The sequence below is a fragment of the Crocuta crocuta genome, unplaced genomic scaffold (genome assembly GCF_008692635.1).
Source record: "Crocuta crocuta isolate KB4526 unplaced genomic scaffold, BGI_CrCroc_1.0 scaffold170, whole genome shotgun sequence".
In the NCBI taxonomy this organism is placed as follows: domain Eukaryota; kingdom Metazoa; phylum Chordata; class Mammalia; order Carnivora; family Hyaenidae; genus Crocuta; species Crocuta crocuta.
Genome location: NW_027527853.1, coordinates 8,299,179 through 8,318,862, shown reverse-complemented (window position 1 = coordinate 8,318,862; position 19,684 = coordinate 8,299,179). Strand labels below are relative to the sequence as shown.

At 37.0% G+C, this 19,684-nt stretch overlaps 1 protein-coding gene across 6 annotated transcripts in view; it reads left to right on the top strand.

The window, feature by feature from the left end:
* KIF20B (kinesin family member 20B) overlaps positions 1-15,371 on the top strand; it is an 87,643-nt gene extending 72,272 nt beyond the window's left edge. For 3 of the 6 annotated variants that reach the window (XM_077779978.1, XM_077779969.1, XM_077779943.1), the window contains 7 exons: positions 1,325-1,501; positions 3,135-3,245; positions 5,589-5,786; positions 8,292-8,393; positions 8,793-8,943; positions 13,421-13,563; positions 15,121-15,371. In XM_077779978.1, the coding sequence (XP_077636104.1) occupies positions 1,325-1,501; positions 3,135-3,245; positions 5,589-5,786; positions 8,292-8,393; positions 8,793-8,943; positions 13,421-13,563; positions 15,121-15,198 (960 nt within the window). In that variant the 3' untranslated portion in view covers positions 15,199-15,371. Of the gene's footprint in view, positions 1-1,324; positions 1,502-3,134; positions 3,246-5,588; positions 5,787-6,595; positions 6,665-8,291; positions 8,394-8,792; positions 8,944-13,420; positions 13,564-15,120 lie in introns of all 6 variants that reach the window. The other 3 variants (XM_077779961.1, XM_077779939.1, XM_077779952.1) reach the window with 2 other exon arrangements.
* Positions 15,372-19,684: the final 4,313 nt, after the last annotated feature.

Here is a 19,684-nt window from a genome sequence, read left to right as displayed (position 1 = left end):
GATTCTGAGCTGGCAGTCAGCACAGAGCCTGACAGCGGGGCTCAAACCCATGAACCATGAGATCATGACCTGAGCTAATGTCAAACGCTTAACTGAGCCACCCAGACGCCCCTGAATATAAGTTCTTAAATTTACTTTAGTTCATTTTCCCAGTCTTTTCCTTTATTAACCCCAAAGACATGAAGATATTCTCATACCATTTCCTATTTAGGTTTTTACCTTTCATATTTTGGTTCTAGTATTAAGTTTTGTGTTGGAGTGAATTAGGCATCAAGACTTTATTTTTAAAATGTGGATTACCAATTTTCCTGGTGGTATTTATTGGAAAAACTTTCTTTTCCACTGCTCTGTCACTTTTGTCATAAGTCAGTTGGCTAAGTGTTAGTTTTTGTGTATGGTATGAGATTAGGTTTGGGATTTTTTTTTTTTTTTTCCATTTGGCTACTGTTTCAGCAGTCTTTGTTGAAAAGACTGTTCTTTCCTCCATTGAATATCTTTAGCATTATTGTAGAATATCACTTGACCTTGCACTTGTGGACCCTCTTTTCTCTTCCACTGATCATTGTGTATTCCAGTACCACACTGTCTTGATTATCATAGTAGGTTTGAAATCACAGTGTGTTTGCTCCTACTTAGTTCTTCATTTTCAAGATAATTTTGACTATCCTGTGTCATTTGCATTTCCACGTAACTTTTACAGTGAGCTTTCCCATTTCCACACACAGTCACACACATGCACACATACATGTGTACCTGCCTGGATTTTAATCTAAATTGCTCTGAATCTATAGATATGTTTAGGAAGAACTGACATCTTACCAATATTGAGTTTTTTGATCATTGAGCACAGATTGTCTCTCCATTTATTGATGTATTTTTAATTTCTCTTAGTGGTGGTTTGCAGCTTCTTATGTTTAGGTCTTGCATGTATTTTTGTGACTTCACTATTTCATGTTTTTGAAGTCATTAAAAATGATATTTTAAATTTTCATTTCTCTTTGTTGCTATTAATTTTGTCATTTGTTTTGCTATAATTTTACCTTTCATTTCCAAAATATTGGGGGAAATGCTAGTATTAGCTTAAAAGCCATAATTATTGAAAGAATTGAAAGAAGTGGCCAATAAGCTGATTTTTGAAATGAAGTGGGATAGGGATAAATACAGCATGTGGACATTAAAGATATAAAGGCATTATGTATTTTGTTTTACAAGTAGCTAGCCATAACCCATGTAATTTGGTACATGTCTTATTCATAGTTGTGTTATTTCTAATAAAAATTTCAAAAATTTTTTAGTTTTATAATGTTTTCTATCTTCTGGTTAGGAAGTACTTACTGCACAATTGGCGGAGAAAGATGATAACCTTCAGAAGTGGCGAGAAGAACGGGATCATCTGGTCGCAGCTTTAGAAATACAGCTGAAGGGACTGATCTCCAGTAATATACAGAAAGATAATGAAATTGAACAATTAAAAAAGGTCACATTGGAGCCTTCTGAAACGGTGAATAGAATCTAATTCTTTCTGTGCCTGTTTTTATTGAACATAGGAATTTTTCAGGATAATTGATTAACTCTTAGAGGACAAAAAAGTAAGTTTCAATAGATCACAGGGGAATCAGAGTTTGAAAAATTATTTGGATAGTTATCATGTATTTCAGGTTTTCATAGTATGTCATTATGATTGATTTGCCAGTGACCAACTAAGAAATAGTACTTTTGCAATATTTTGGTCATATTTTGCAGGTAGAGTAATTAGAAAATAAATAATTTATGATTTAGTCCCTAATCTACCTTTAAAATGTGGAAATGTGATTCAATAGTAGTCTTGGTAATATTTAAATACTTGGGATCATTCTAAGTTTACTACATAAAGGCAAGGCATGAATTGTTTTGAAAATAAGCACAATTGTAGTCATTCAGTAATTACTTTTGTAATGCTACGTTGGGGTTGGGAACCTTGAATGGAGGGAGGATTGCATTTCACAGAGGATTGTTATTTCATGGTGAAATCGAACATCTGAAGCTAGTCTTTCCAGAATAAATGATCTACGCTTAAAAATCTGCTGTTCTAAAGCCTCCAGACAATAGGAAAATGAAATGTATGTGCCTGTCACAACAAAGGACTTCATGACTCTAAGAGGAAGACTGCTTAAAAAAAAAAAAAAAAAGAGGTAGTAGCATGTGGTATAAACAGCACAAACTAGAAACTTAGAAAAATTGGGTGTCTGTTGCTGTCTACTGTGGCTTTGGAATCTTTGGGAAAATCACTTATTATATCTGAACTTAACTAAAACAGAAATAGTAATGTCTTCCTAATAGAGTTGTGAAAATTGATGAGAGTATTTGTAAAACAATTAGCACAGTTTTCACCACAGTGGAAGTCAGTAGATGGTAGTTGCTTTTCGCATTATGGATTCAGTAGAATCTTTTTTATTTGACAATTATGGGTAGATGGCATAAGAGATAAATATTTATTTAACTTCTGCTTTTGATGGCAGTGGTGAGAAGGCTCATGTTAGAATTTGGCAAGTTTAAAAATGTAATCTGATTCTTCTTTATAGATCCCTTAAGTAGCGTTTAGGAGTAGAGCATACCCTGTGACTGAGAAAATGAGATGAAGTATGCAGCAAGAGAAGGTTTAGTTATCACTATGGTCTTTTTTCCTCTGATACTATAGTTCTATTCTCAGGACTCCTCTAGTGTTTCACAATGGCGTTCTCAAAGCAGTTGGCGTTCAACACTTTAAGCTTAGTGCAGACCTTGGCCATGTCATTTAACATCTCTAGGTCCCTGTTTCCTCATCTTGAAAGTAGGAATAATGATTCTTGACAAATCTATCAGAGAGAGCCGCAATGAAAGTAAAATGAGAGAATATACGTAAAACACCTTGGAAATTGAAAGTGATTTTTCAGATTTCTCTTTCAATCAGACTCAGAGGCTGCCAAGTTGCCCAACCTTTCCTGAGTCTCTAATGATGAAAGAGTGGAGGAAGGGGAGTCAGGTGGTCATTGAAGAAGTCTTTAATTACTTAAATCTTATAATCCACCCAAATCTTGATTTTCTATTCTTTAGGTGAAGGCATTTTAATATATTTTTGGTTACAGTAGCTTGTTGTTTTATATTTCCTTACTTAGGAAGAACGAAATGTGGATATCAGGCTTAGACATAAGAGTTCAGTGGATCCTGGCAGAGTTGAAAGTGAACCTCAATCAGCAAGTTTTGAAATTTCTAGGAATGATGTAGAGGTAGGCATTTGCTAACACAGTCTACTCTTTTACCCTCTTTAACAGTGACCATTAATTAATAAATAGCACTTTCTATTGTTAGTAGGTGCCTTGCTGTGCAGTTAGCTATATGTGCTCTTGGCTGTGGGAAGGAAAACCTAACGGCTTTTGAGAAATGAAATTCTTTTGGGAGATTAGATCCCCAAATGATATTAATCTCTCAAAATGAAACTTACTGCGAACATCAGATCTGTTAATATGAACAGACTTGGTGGTCAGAAATGATAACATATGGATGATTATTTGCCCACATAAGAGGTCTTTTTTTTTTTTTTTAAGTTTATTGGAGAGAGAATCCCAAGCAGGTTCTGTGCTGTCAACAGGGAGTCTGATGTGGGGCTCAGTCTTGCAAACTGTGAGATTATGACCTGAGCTGAAATCAGGAGTTGGACATCATCCAACTGAGCCACCCAGGTGCCCCAAGAGGTCCTTATATTAAGCATTCTATTCACAGTGTTTTTTTTTTAATTGTACCCATTTAATAACTTTGTTACCAAATCTCAGTAACTCATGGTGAATTTCCTTAATTTGCAGTAGGTTTAGGGTTCTATGAATCACCTTGGATAATACAGAGATTCCCAGATTACAAATGAAATAAATATGTATTTTATGACAAAGTTTTGAAGATGAAATTCCTTTTTTACGTTTATTTTTTAAACACATTTATTGGGAGCATTCAGTGTTGGGAACCTTGCTAAACGCTGAGGATACAAACACAAGACATGATTGCCAGCCTCAAGGAGTAAAAAATCTAGTAAGACAGATACATAAGTGACTATTTGACTTTATCTTATGGGCTAAGACTCATGAAGAGAGTGCTAAGAAGGAACACTGCCTGTGGAGGGTATAATGAATTTTGCCTGAGTGGCTGTGGATGTGGATTAGAGACTGTAGCATCATACTGAGTCTTGAAGGCAAATAGAATTTTACCAAGGTGAGAATGGGAAGAGAAGGGCATTTTAAAATAGGGAAATAGCATGACCCTTTTCTTTTCTCTTGGCCTTTCTTTCATAGTTTTTGTTAGAGTTTCAAATATTTAGCATTGACCTTAGAGATTAAGACAGATCATATCATTTGAAGAAAAGTTTGGAGTTGATTCATAAGCAAGATTCATCTTGATTGCAAAGGCAATTATTTAAAACAATTTTTTTAATATTTATTTTTGAGACAGAGAATGAGCAAGGAAGGGGCAGAGGGGGAGACACAGTATCTGAAGTGGGTTCCAGGCTCTAAGCTGACAGCACAGAACCTGATGTGAACTCACAAACAGAGATCATGACCTGAGCCAAAGTTGGATGCTTAACTGACTGAGCCACCCAGGCACCCCTATTTTGAAAAAAAATTTTTAATGTTTATTTTTGAAAGAGAGGGAGACAGTATTAGCGGGGAAGGGGCAGAGAGAGAGAGGGGGACACAGAATCTGAAGCAGGCTCCAGGCTCTGAGCTGTCAACACAGCCTGACGCAGGGCTCGAACTCACAAACTGTGAGATCATGACCTAAGCCGAAGTCCAACCCTTCACTGACTGAGCCACCCAGGCACCCCTGCAAAGGCAGTTACTTATGGAACATTTCTTTCTCAATAAATTTATATTGCTGTCCTAAAACCTCCTGATTCCAATACCTATTAAGGTTCCAGCAGTTATTATATATTCCATGGTTTTGGGGAATGGTATTGTTAATGCTATTTTGTATATTTTTCTTGCCTTCATGAAATCAATATGCTCTGTTGTCTTAAAGTCTAATGAAGGATTCATTCGTGTATCTGATGGTTGATTGTAGGGATAGTTGATTATGGGAGCTTAGCTGGACCTATATGTGGCCTCCCCCTGTGCTTGGGCTTCTCATAGCCCAGTGGCTGGATTCTGAGATGGGAGAGTGTCCTTGAGAGTTCCTTTTCCTAGAGGACAGGGTGGAAGGTACAAGCCTACCTCTTCCTCTTATAATCGGTCTCTTATGTTGAGCCTCAGAATGATGATGTTATTTCCACCACATCCTCTTGGTCATGGAAGTCATTAAGGACAGCCCAGATTCAAGGAAGGGAATTGAGACTCCAACTCTCAGTGGGAAGAGTAATAAAGAATTTGTTACTCTGTTTCCTCGGATTTTAATATACCATGTATAAACCTGGAGACAGTAGATGGTAACTCCATCTGTCTGTACTTGCCGTGGTAAACTTGACCCAGCACACTTTTAAGTATTCCAGTTCATTGTCTTTGATGGGTAATTGAAAGAGTTAACACTTTGCAATTCATAAATTCATGTTCTGAAAATAAGATTTGCTTTTCTTTTTAATTATGTTATAGGATGGCTCTGTAGTCCTTGACTCTTGTGAAGTGTCAACAGAAAATAATCAAACTACTCGATTTCCAAAACCTGAGTTAGAGATTCAGTTTACACCTTTACAGCCAAACAAAATGGCAGTGAAACACCCTGGTTGTGCCTTACCAGTGACGGTTAAAATTTCCAAGGCCCGGAAGAGGAAGAGTAATGAAATGGAGGAGGTAAGTCCTTAACTAATGAGTGAATTTAACAAGCAAACCTTAAAGCTCAGTTATTATATAGTTAAACTGTTATACTATCCTCCTGTTCATAAGTTGCTGTTAGAGACTAAAATCATAACTTATGGCATATTTTATATTATTTAAGAATATTATTGTAGTCTGATAGTCCTCAAACAGAAAGCTTATGGTTATTGAAAAATATGGCTTGCACCTTGTTTCATTGAAGCTGTGGAGGTCAAGTGATGGTGGATTTCACTGTAGAGCTAGTTAAGTATACCAGTCCTGTTCAAACTTAGGGACTTTCCCTCCAGTGGAAGAGAAAAGAGTTGATAAAGAAATTAAAGAAACTGAATGGCTAAACTGCTTGAGTATATATAATCTTTGTTATTTAACTAAAATCTTAGGTCTCTCTGGTCATAGTAGATTTTGGAAGAGCTACTTTTTCGATCAGCCAGTGTATTAAAATTTGGTCCTCTATTTAGTGGTAGGATAAAAACTCTTTAGTTCTTCTTACTGAAGCTTTCTGATTGTAGGGTTACCAAACCTCCTGCCATATCCTAGCCACTCAGGTTTGGCCAGTCACATCAACTTCTGGTCTGCAGTTTTCTTCTTTTGGAAATAGAGGATTAGAGATAACATGTTTAATATGCATATTAGCTTTTGTTCCACATGTGGTGGATACATAATAAATGTATTTATTTTAATAGTAACTTGTTTTAAATTTAAAACTAATTCTAAGCTCTCACAATAACACAATAACTTTTTCTTCAACTTTTTTTTTTTTTTTTTTTTTTTTTACCTCTCTAAAGAGTAGTATATTTTCAAGCTGGTGGAAGAGCAGAAATAGTATTAACCATACTCCTGAGGCTCTCTGTCAGGTAATAAATTTGCCAAGTGAATATTATTGAGCATTTTTTCTGCTACAACTAGAACACCTTTAGTGATTGTTTTCTAGAGCCTTTTTATTCAACATTTAATTTATATTAAATACATTTTAGATAACTTTAAAATAGTAAGTGATTTTATTATGATCTGTGTTGATTTTTCCTTGATTCATTTTTTTTAATTTCTGAGAGAGAGAGACAGACAGTGTGAGCAGGGGAGGGTCAGAGAGAGAGGGAGATACAGAATCTGAAACAAGCTGCAGGTTCTGAGCTAGCTGTCAGCACAGAGCCCGACATGGGGCTCGAATCCATGAACCATAAGATCATGACCTGAGCTGAAGTTGGACACTTAACCGACTGAGCCACCCAGGTGCTCCTCCTTGATTAAGTTTTTACAAGGAAAAAGGAAAAACTGGCTGCGTATGCAGAGGGTTAAAATACAATTATTTTTTTCATTTTACTATTAGAATATACTCCCCATATGATTTTTTGGATGGATATGCAGAACATTTTAAATGTAGAATTATGTAGAAGATTTTTTTCTGATTTTTAATAGTTCTTCAGTGCTCTAATAATAAACTGAGTGTTATAATAAGGTCCTCATGAAAATCATTTATACACTGCTATATTCTAATCCATTGAAGACTCTGGAGAGCTCGTTATTGCACACTGCTAGTAGGATGGACTTACTCCTCCTCCTGTGTTTTACATGCATTACCATCTGTTTTTCCTCTTTCGGGAAGTCTGCTTCTTAACACCCTTATGAGGTCTACTTTGTAACTTGAATTCTGAGGTTTGGTCATGATCTTTCTCTGCTTCTCTTCTTGCCTTGTTTTTCCTTTGATGCTTATGATCTTTGGTACAACTAGGATTTGTACCACTTTGATTCAGTTAATATACTATAAGAGACGGTGTCCTAAGGTGATGCGGGGAAAAGAAAAGTAATATGTCAAGTCTATTTAATAGGGAAGATAGATTATATTTCTTGATTTTAGCATTTTGCCTGTGCTTACACTGAAGATTTTTACTTGATCTTGCTCTGTTTTGTTTTTGATGCTGCCAAATGTAGATGCTCTGAATGATTTGGGAGTTGAGTAAAGTGTAGGTGTATTGCTGTATTTTGGAAATGGGGTTCAAATAAAAGATGTTATTCCTTCTACTATTTTTAATTTAACTTACATAATTTTATTTATGGTGTGTGTGAAAAATTCATATGTCTAGTCATGTTGCCATGTATGTGTATATTAAATCCTCACATAGTACATCTTAAACTTACATATGTTGTACCTCAATAATACTTCAATAAAGTTGGGGGAAAAAGTCATACCTTCAGTCAGGGATTCTCCGCTTCAGCATGATTCACATTTGGACTTATATACGTGTTTTGGAAATCTCTCCTGTGCACTGTAAAGGTGTTTAGTAGCATTCTTGGCCTCTACCACTAGTTGCCAGTAAAACCTCATCCCCCCGGCGATGACAACCAAAGATATCTCTAGACATTGTCAGTGTCCTCTGGGGTCAAAATCACCCTTGGTTAAGAGCCATCATCTTTCTTCTTTTGAGTCTAGAGAAAGACAATATTGTTAAGGAGTTAACCAGTACTAAATTTCATTATTTTTAGGACTTGGTGAAATACGAAAATAAGAAGAATGCTACACCCAGAACTAATTTGAAGTCTCTTGTTTGTGAGCATAGAAATTCTTCTGGCAAAAAGGAACAAAAGGTTTGATCCAAAACTGACCATTTTCTTAACTTATAGTTATAAAGTAGAATATAAAAATAAAAATGTCACACTTGATTAGTAATTACCCAGAAATCCAGTTTTATCCAGTTATAACTCATTTATCTTCCATTTCCTATTCATCTAATTCAGCTTAGAATATAACCTTTAGCATTTGGCCAGTAGCAGGCCCTTCTCGATGCTTCTGAGCCAGCGTTCTGCCTGCCACACCCAGTTTGCCATTCTTGGGCTCTTTCCTCCTCTCCTCCTCTCCTCATATATTTAATCCTGAGCTTCCTGCCTGCACATCTGACCTGGGTCTGGCCTCTTTAATTCCTCTGTGGTTACAACTGTTTCCTTCTAACATTTTTCATCAATGGTAACAAAAAATGTTTTTCTTAGGTTTCCACACGTCCATCATCTAAAAAAACATACTCTTTACGGAGTCAGGCATCCACAGTTAGTACAAATGTGGCCACTAAGAAAAAAGAAGGAACGCTACAGAAATTTGGAGACTTCCTACAACATTCTCCAACAATTCTTCAATCAAAAGGTTGGCAGAAAACTTTTATGTTTGGTACAAGGTGCTTTCTATCTGGTTAGTGTATAAACTCAACAACAGTGATCATCTTATTTCGAATAGACATTGTGCTGCGTTAAGTACAATGGGAGGGTGGGTGGAAGATGGTGACATGCTTAGGTGCTCACTGTAGAGGAGGAGACAGAACTACGGAAGTACAGTTGACCCTGAACAACGCTTTGAGCTGCACGGGTCCACTTAGGTGTGGATGGGTTTTGATAAGTATGTTACTGTAAATGTAGGATTTTCTTAATATTCTGTTTTTCTAGCTTATTGTTGGAATATAGTATATAACACATACAAAATCTATGTTAATTGGTAAGGCTTCCAATGATATGTAAGGCTACTAGAAGTTAAGTTTTTGGGAAGTCAAAAGTTGCACATGGATTATTAACATTATGGGAGGTCGGTACCCCAAAGCTCTATGCTGTTCAAGGGTCAACTGTACTTCATCCAGAACAGGCTGCTTAATGTAGTTACAGGGATCGAAGAAAGTTCTGTGGTAGTATTGGAGGGAAGAGAGCTCTTTTGATTCCAAGGCTAAGGGGAAAAAAAAATTTTTTTTTTTTTGGGGGAAGAGATGGGGTTTAACTTGGGTATTGAGATGCTGGCAGAATTACACCCTCTAGAGATGCACTGTATTATGGTATATATATATATATATTTTTTTTTTAATATTTATTTCTGAGAGAGAGAGAGGGAGACACAGTGTGAGCAGGGGAGGGTCAGAGAGAGAGGGAGACACAGAATCTGAAGCAGGCTCCAGGCTCTGAGCTGACACAGAGCCTGACACAGGGCTCAAACCCATGAACCGCGAGATCATGACTGGAGCCGAAGTCGGACGCTCAACCGACTGAACCACCCAGGTGCCCCTGTATTCTTAATAGCTTTTTTTCCTATCCATTGACAAACATTACCCATTCATGTATATCAAAAATATGTGTTTCTATAAATATCTCGAGTTTAGTTGCTTAATGGTTTCTTCTTTATAACAACCATATTATCTGTGTATAAATATATACTAAGATACATACTTTTTCTAAATATACACACACACATAAACACATACATACATTTATTTGTACTCACACATGCACACACACATTTCCCAGAGGGAACAGTTTTAACACAGGTAGAGTACAGGAAAGTGTAGGGAATGTGCAGACAGTTTCAGTTAGTAATGTGCATCTGGCTCAGAGAATGTGGGGGCAAGAGGCAGGCCAAGGACTGGATTTTCATTAACTTAACCTCAGGGGTGATTGTGGGATAAATTGAGACTACCGGTGAGGAGCATGAGGGAAAGGGACTGACTAAAAGCAGGGGATGCTTCAGTTGAGTCAGATAGGCTGTGGAAAAACACTTCGTGTAGAAACTTACTACTGAGGTTCCCAAACTTGGTTCATAGTGCCTTTAATGTCTCAGTAGTTTTTTTTCATTGTTACCCAATACCCAAAGAAACAGTTAATATTTTATCCATTAGTGCTAAGGCCAAACAACCACTGCAAATTCAGCTTCTGAAAATCCAGTTTGTAAAGTTACATCATCATCAAAAGGAATGTAACACGTTATTGCTTGAAACTATACCACCTTGAACTACTGCGTGTCACTGTTTTCTCTGAAAATTTAAAATATTTCAAGGTGCTCCTTTGATTTTGCTGTAGTACGGCTGGCTTCATGCACAGTTTGGGAACTTTAGACTTACCAAAACTCATTTGCATATATATATATTTTTATGAGATATGTACTTTTTAAAAAGATATAATTAGTATAAGCATAGAAGATATCTGGAGGGACAGACAGCAACTGATAATGTAGAGAGGGAGGACTTGTTATTTTTTCTTCTTTTTTAAAATTTATTTTTTAAATTTACATCCAAGATAGTTAGCATATGGTGTGCAACAATGATTTCAGGAGCAGATTCCTTAATGCCCCTTACCCATTTAGCCCATGCCCCCTCCCACAACCCCTCCAGCAAACCCTCTGTTTGTTCTCCATATTTAAGAGTCTATATTATTTTTCCTTCTCTTCCTTTATGTTCATCTGATTTGTATCTTAAAGTGAGGACTTGTTATTTTAGATTCTTAGGTATTTTTGTTTAAATTACATTGATTAGCACTTATATAGTGAAAGAAAATTAAGTTTTCAAGGAAAGGAGCACCCGTATGGTAATTGACTCCCTTACTTGGTTGACTCAGCTCCCTAACAGCTTCCCTACCTGTATAGCAGGTTTGGTTGTTTTTTTGTTTGTTTGTTTTTAAGTTCATTTATTTAATCTCTACACCCAACACGGGGCTTGAACTCATGACCCTGACATCAAGAGTTGCATATTCTTCTGACTGAGTCAGCCAGGTGCTCCTAGTGTGGATTTTTAAAAACTTAATTCTAGGAGTAGAAGACGCCCCTGTTTTGGGTTCTAAGTACACTATGTGTCTGTTGTTGATCACTGAGAAATCTAGGGGAAAAAATAGAGATTAGTTTTTAGAATTCTGCTGCTCTTGATAACCACTATTATTTCATTCCTTGATATCACTGGTCTCCCTTCCTTTCCCTCTTGTCTCTCTCTTGTCCCTCCGGTGCATGGCCACCAGAGTGATCCTTTCAAAGTGCAAATCAAAGTATTTAAACTATAATTTTTGTGTTCTTATTTCTCTCACTACAGTATAAGCCTCACAAGTGCCACATGTTTGTGTGGTTCACCTCCTCAGCCCTTTGTGGCTGGCACATCGTACTGGGGAGTTTGGGGCTCCAGGCCAAAATCCTATGTGTGATCTTTTTGTTTTTCTTTAGGCTGACCCATAGGCAGTTAGAAAATCTTTATCTGTTAGGCCTCATGGCTTTTTCATGGGAAACATTGTCCTCCCCACACCAAAGGAGTGCAGTCTCTGAAGGGAGTTACAGTCAAGGACTCAGGACCCTGGCCAGCCATGCCCTTACACATATCTGCAGTCCTCGCCAAGGTGCCATCATTCAGAGCCTCCTTATTGGGGGCCTTCAGCAGAGAAATTCCTCAGGCCCCTCGTCCTTGGACCTTCTTATGACAGGAAAAGGGAAGGGGACCTGGAAGACACTTGGACTTTACTTTTCCACTCTTCCACCTTCTTTCTGGCCTCCTGCCTTAAGGTCCATAAAACAGTAAAGGCAAGAGCTTTTTGTTCAGTGCTCCCTTGGCAGTGAGATGACTCCCCACTTCTGTGCTGATCCTCTTGGCCTAGACCACACCTGGGGAAAGATGGCAGGTGGGTGGGAGTTGATACTTTCTCAAGTTTGCCTCTTGCTTATTCTGTTGCAGTTAAGTGGTTAAAGGCCTTAAGGTCTTGCTTTCATTTTGGCTTATTAACCGAACTGGCTACTCTGATACCTGGCACCTCAGCTCTCTCAAGCCCAGACTAACCCTAGGCAAGTAGACTTTCAATTTAGCATATTTTCTTCAATCTTTCTTCTGTTAAAAAAAAAACATCAGATTTCCTAAATGGAAATATGTTTTCTATTAAAATCCATAAGCGCCTGTTGAAAAACAAACAAATGTCGGGATGCCTGGATGGTTCAGTTGGTTAAGTGTGTGACTCTTGACTTGGCTCCAGTCATGATCTCACAGTTCATGAGTTCAAACCCTGTGTTGGTCTCTGTGTTGCCGGTGTGGAGCTTGCTTGGGATTCTTTCTCTCTCTGCCCCCTCTTCCCTGCTCTCTCTCTCTCTCTCAAAATAAATAAATAAAAGAAAAGAAAAATAGGGGTACCTTGGGTTGCTCAGTTGGTTGAGCATCTGACTTCACCTCAGGTCACGATCTCAGAGTTTGTGAGGTCAAGCCCCACATCGGGTTCACTGCTGTCAGTATATAGCCCGCTTCAGATCCTTTGTCCCTCCTCTGCCCCTTCTCCATTTGTGCTCTGTAAACATAAATAAAATCTTAAAAACAAACAAATGTACAAAGTAAGAAACTGAAAAAATTTTTCCCACTTCCCAGAAACAAGCAACCGTTAACAATTTGATTTCTTTTACTGTGTGTATGTGTGTGTGTGTTAATTATAAGCAGAGGGTTCGTGATTATAAACTACTTTCACTTAATCTTGATTGTGGATATCTCTACATGTGAGTACTGCTGCACGGTCCAGTATGTATGGATCCTTTTTTTTTTTTTCTAACAGCATAAGCCTCTTCGTGTCATTAAAGACATTTATTGGCTGTACTGTAATTTACCAAACCTTCCACCATATTGAACATTAGTCAAATCATGTTCTATTTATTTGTGTTTTTGTTTTTGCTGTTCATCATTATGCCATGTGTTTATGAGGCATTTAATTTTTTCACTGTGAATTGTCTAGTCCTGTCCTTTCCACATTTCTAAGTTGCAGTGCTTTTCTCTTTGGTATGTTTTTTTCTTTATTAAGGATTTCAAACCTTTCTAGTTACAGAGTTATTTATTTCAGGATTTAAACTTTTTTTTCCATAGCAAAGAAGATCATTGAAACGATGAGCTCTTCAAAGCTCTCAAATGTAGAAGTAAGTAAAGAAAATGTGTCTCGACCGAAACGGGCGAAGCGGAAATTATACACAAATGAAATTTCATCTCCTATCGATATATCTGGCCAGGTGGTAAGCTACTCCTTTGGTTGCTTGAAAGTAAAACTGTTCATCCTCTCTTTAATTCTGACGTATTCATACAATTTAAATTTTATAAAGGTTTGAATTTTTATTCTTTAGGTCACATCTCTTGAAATACGCTTTAAGTGTTAAACTTTTGCTGTGTGAGGTGCTAAATTTATCATAATCAAAATAAGTGCTGCATTAATGTATATAAGGGTCATGCATTTACATTTGTAAACTCCTCAGAGAAACTTTAATTCTATCAATAGAATTATCACTGTTGAATAATTTGTTTGCCTCTAACACCAATTTTTCTTGTGAACTTTATCAGAGGAGTTGTACAAATCTGGCCTAACTGGGCCTGGTAAAAATACAGAATTGACATTCAGTCATTTCCTCCCACCTTTTCTCTAAGCCTTCCAGGTTCTTTTAGGAAAAGACTGTAGTTTGTCATCCTGACTCGATGACTCATTCTCTTCACTCAGAACAGTCTGTGCTGTTACAGGGAGAGTTCTTATTTCCCATCATGCTTGCATTTGCCCAGTAGATGAAAGTGACAGTAGAAAAGTAATTAAAGGAGAATGCTTCAACAGGAAGTGGCTCAGAGAAATCAGGGGAGAGACCTTTTGCAACAGTAGAGATCAGACTCAAAGGCAGGTGGTAAAGAATTAGGGTCAATTAGGACATGCTGTTGGAAATACTATTTTCTTAGTCACTTTTCACCATCTTTCTGATTAGTACATAATTTCTTCCCTTTGCTGAAGTTCTTTCTTAGTTGGAATATAATATTCTTCCTACTTTTCTGAGTTATATACCATAGTCCCTTCTTATCCTTCATTTTACCTTCCGTAATTTCAGTAACCCATGGTCATCCATGGCCTGAAAGCACATGATCCTCCTTCTGATGTATTATCAGGTCAATAGTAGCCTAACACTACATCATACTGCCTACACCATTCACTTCACTCATCTTGTCCCTTAGGTATCTTACCATTTCTAGTCATCACAAGGAGGAGGAAGAGGACAGTATGATAACATATTTAGGGAGAAAGAGACAACATTCACATAACTTACTATAGTATATTGCTGTAATTGTTTTGTTATTAGTGATTGTCAATGTAATTGACTAGCTTTTAAATTATACTATATCATAGTATGTATATGTACAGGAAAAAACAGTATATGTAGGGTTTGGTACATCCACTGGGGATCTTGGAATATATGCCCCAGAGGTAAGGGGGGATTACTATTCTTGTTGCTGTGAAAGATCATTTATTAAGAAATGTTTGAGGCACTGATCTCTAAATATTTCAGTAATTACTTCAAGATATAGATGTCTTGAATCCAATATAAAGATGATTTTAATTCTATGTTAGGTAGTGTTGAAAAATCTTTACAAAATCTGTTACTTTAGACGATGCTCTTATAGGTTAGTATACTTGCAGTCCAAGAGGCCCCAAAATATTAAAATGTACCTATTATTCCAGTTATGAAGCACATGAATATCTTATTAAATTATAAATAAGCTTTAATTTATAAAAAAAATTGTGAAATTGTTAATTTCAGATTTTGATGGACCATGAAGTAAAGGAGAGTGATCATCAGATTCTCAAACGACGGCTCCGAACTAAAACAGCCAAATAAATCACTTAGGGAGGATGTTTTAATATAAATTTTATGTTCAAAATCATTGTAACTTGTATGCTGACTTTTCAGAGAATTGTATATATTATGATGCATTTAATCCCTGTGTACACATTGCTGTTTTATACATAGTATAATTTTAATTCAATAAAGACAGTATATCAACAGCCCAATTTGTCTACTTCTCTAAGATTTTTCTCTTTTTGAGTATAGTTGGCACACAATATTACATTAGTTTCAGGTGTACAACTTATTGATTTGACAAGCTTAGACATTGTGCTATATACTAGTTTTTCATACTGTATGCCTTTTCCTTTTATTTCAGGCATGAGGATCAGTGAGGATCTTGGGAAAGAAACTGTTTTTGTTTTTTACATATATCGTAGATCAGATATTTGGTTTACTTCTATTTAATAGTATCTTATGAATTGTTTTTATTCATTTGTTAGGAAACAACTGATTTTACATGTCTGGATTATGGCTAACTATAACTACTGTTGGGAGTAGGTGTGTACAGGTCTCATTGCCAGAATTTGTAGGCACATAATTTAGAAAAGATCTCAAGTCTTTCTTTAATTATAATGTCTTGTTAGTAGTAAAATAGGGTTCGCTTTCCCACTTTTCCAGGACACAGAAGATCAGAAGAAGAAAGGAAGTATCTAGACGCCAAAAAGTACTGATAGCTAGAAAATATAAAATTTTAGACCTGGAGGGACCTTAGAAATGCATCTTCTTAATTTTATAGATAGATAGATAAGAAAACAGACTCATAAAGTTTACTTAAGATCATATAACTAAGGCATATTGAACTTCAGTTTAAAAAAAAAGACACCAATAAGAAGCAAAAAACAAAGCAGAGGCCTCTAATTGTTGCCAACTGGGGGTTTTTAAATCTAAGAGCATGCATTTATATATCTAAAACCTTAAAAGTTTCATTGGATTTTGTCACTGTTTACTTAACTATAATGATGACCTCGAGTTGGGAAAAAAGTTATCAGGTTTTTTAAATGTTTTATTTATTTTTGAGAGCAAGGGAGAGCACGAGCAGGGAGAGAGGGAGGGAGGGAGGGAGACATAGAATCCAAAGCAGGCTCCAGATTCTGAGCTGTCAGCACAGAGCCTGATGCGGGGCTCGAACTCACAGACCACAAGATCATGACCTGAGCCGAAGTTGGATGCCCAACCGACTGAGCCACCTAGGTGCACCTAACACAGCCTTTTAAAACAATAATATGTTTTTAATATGTTACCTGGTTTTATTATGCTAAAAATATACACTCAGTTGATCTTCATTCACAGATTGTTTGGAAATTTGCTGTTTGCTAAAATTTCCTTGTAATTCCAAAGTCAGTACTTTTGGCTCTTTAGTAGCCTTTCTCAGGCATGTGCAGAGTGGCAAAAAATTTGAGTTGCCCAAGATGCATGTCCCCAGCTAAGGTTGAACAAGGTGACACTGCCCTCTTGTTTCAGGTCTCAGAGTGTAAACAAGTGTCCACATCCCTGAATATAGACTGAAATCAAGCCTCAACAACATTTGCATGGGAGACAGAGTTGACCATATTAGAAGGGCTTGAAATATACCTTGTACTTTTCAAAGATTCATACTAACAAAGCATAGAACCAAGCCTATGTAAGGTTGAAAGTAGTAATCAAAATGCCTCCTGGGACAAGAAATCAATACCCTTCAGAGGAAGATACAATACAGATTCTCCATCACATATGCTTTATGATGTGTGATACCAGAGTCAAAACAAAGCTTGACATGGCCCATATGTTGAATTTTGCAAAAACTTTAAAACAACTCATAAGTACATGTTCAGGAATTTAAAGGAAATGGCATCTTAATGACTGTAGACATAAGGAATCTCAGCAAAGAAGTGGCAAGTATAAAGAAAAATAAAATGGAGTTGTTACAACTGAAAAGATAACTGAAATGAAAAATCTACTGGAGAGATTTAGCAGCAGAGATGTCAAAAGAACAATCAGTTTAAATTGCCCAAGCAGGAAAAAAGAGATTGAAGAAAGAACAGAGCCTCAGGGTCCTATAGAACAATAGCAAATGGACTGACACACATGTAATTGGAGATTCATAAGATTAAAAAAAAAAATAGGGCAGAAAAAGTATATTTTAAGGAAAATGGCCATTGTATAAGTTTTATGAAGAAATAGTGACTTTAAATATCTGTAAACCCCAATTAACATAAATCCAAAAAGGATTATACCTAGGAAGATCATAGTCAAACTACTGAAAAACAACGGTAAGGAGAAAATTTTGAAAGAAAAATCACAATCTTGAAAATCATGGGAAAACACACATTACATATGAGCCACTGGGAGAAATTTAAGAATTATATAGAAAATTGTAAAGAGAACACAACCAACCTAATAAAAATCTGGTAAAAGACTTCAACAGACCCTTCACTAAAGAATATACAAACAATGGTCAATACACACATGAGAAGATACTCAAGTCATTGGTTATCATGGGAAGACAAAGCCAAAAGTAGAGGCAAAACTAATAGTGATTTCTTCAAGGCTGGGGTCAGGAAATGGGCTCAGAGGACATGAGAAATCAGTGGGAATTAGTAAGAGTGACCAGTTTGAATCTCTTCATTTGAATGTCTTCTGGGATGTGTAAAAAGCAGTAAATAAGATGCATCCTCCATGTTACGTGTATCCTGTAGGTGTATATATGCCTTTGATGTATTTTCCTTTCAAGATTATCAACTGTGTGTTTGGCAAATGCATATTAAGTAAATCGGTAATCAGTTGGAGAAAAAAAAGCAAGCTAAGAAAGACCTTGGAGAAGTTTTAAAAACTATCATTTTTAAACTTTTTAAAACAATGTATTGATTTTTGAGAGAGAGAGGGGGACACAGTGCGAGCTGGGGAGGAGCAGAGAGAGGGAGACACAGAATCAGAAGCAGGCTCCAGGCTCTGAGCTGTCAGCACAGATCCTGACATGGGGCTGGAACTCAACGAACCAGGAGGTGATGACCTGAGCCGAAGTCGGACGCTTAACCAACTGAGCCACCCAGGCGCCCCTTAAAAACTATTTTCAAGAAACTTTTCATTTGTAAATAATTTCAAGATTACAGAGAAGTAGCACAAATAAGAATATTACACTGAAGACTTTTAGAATCTTTACCCAGATCCTTCTGTTTTTAAGCTCTCTTGAGATATAATTGACAAAATTGTAAGATTTAAAGTGTACAAAGTGATGATTTGATATATATGTATACATTGTGAAGGGATCCCCCTTGCCAATGAGTTAACACATCCCTCACCTCACATACATATTCCCCCCCCCCATCTTTTGTGGTGAACAAGTTCTAGTAGGAAATTTCAATTCTACAATACAGTGCTGTTTGGCAAAGTAAGTTTTAATGAGTGAAGATGAAGGGGAAAGCAGGGTTTGAGGGGGCACCTAAAATGCTCTAGGGCTCTGTTCCTAGAGGAGTGTGGACACTCAGGGAAGAAGGAAGACCCACCTTCATAGGTTCTTGAGAGAATTAAGTGAGAAAGTATGTAAAAAATTTGTAAACACATAAGTAATTAAAATAAGGTTGAGACTGCTTGCCAGTTTTACCCAGGGACAGATCTGATTGGGGATTTGCTCAGCACATTCTGTCTCATCATACGGAGAGTCACACAGGAAGCAACTTAAATTTAGATTTCTTATATTCTTAGCATCAACTTGCCAAGTTCTCCTCTGGAAGGTGGAAAAAGGCCCCTAGAATATTATGGAATTTACCCGCATAGTCTGTTCTTTTTCCTTTATGGCAGTCTTACAGCAAGGATGATTGTCTAGTATCCATCACCCATTTAGAGCTGCTTCTAACTCAGTGGTTCTTAGTTCTGATTGCACATTAGTATCACCTATATACCTGAAGTGTGCGCGCGCGCGCGCACACACACACACACACACACACACACACACACACACTCACACAAACACACACAGAAAGCCCTGGTCCTTTCCCATACTGGACTGAATTGGTCTGGGGAGGGGCCTGGTATCCTGATTGTTTACAAGCACCAACTGGTGATCCTGAAGTGCAGCAGGCTTGAGAACCACAGCCGACATTGCAACGATACGTTTGTCCGCCAGATGGAGACAAAGTACTTCTCTGTGCAAATGCTCCACACCAAAAAAACCCATTCTCTGACTTCACATCTGTACTAACTCCAATTTATGTAACGTACCGAACAGGGCAAACATGTGGGAAGATAGGTAGAATTATCCATGGTACTGTTGCTTGCCAACCATAGATATTCTTGCCACCACGGGGGAAAATTCCAGGAACCAATTTAAAAAATATCATGTGGCTAAAAATAAAACCTATTCACCCAATTACCTGAGCTAGCATCTGGAAATATTTATTAATCCTTTTCCTAGCTCACTTTGATAAAGTAGACAGTATAGGAAAGGAGGGTAACACTGTTCATATAGAGTGGAAATTTTTGACATAAGATCATTCTAAGA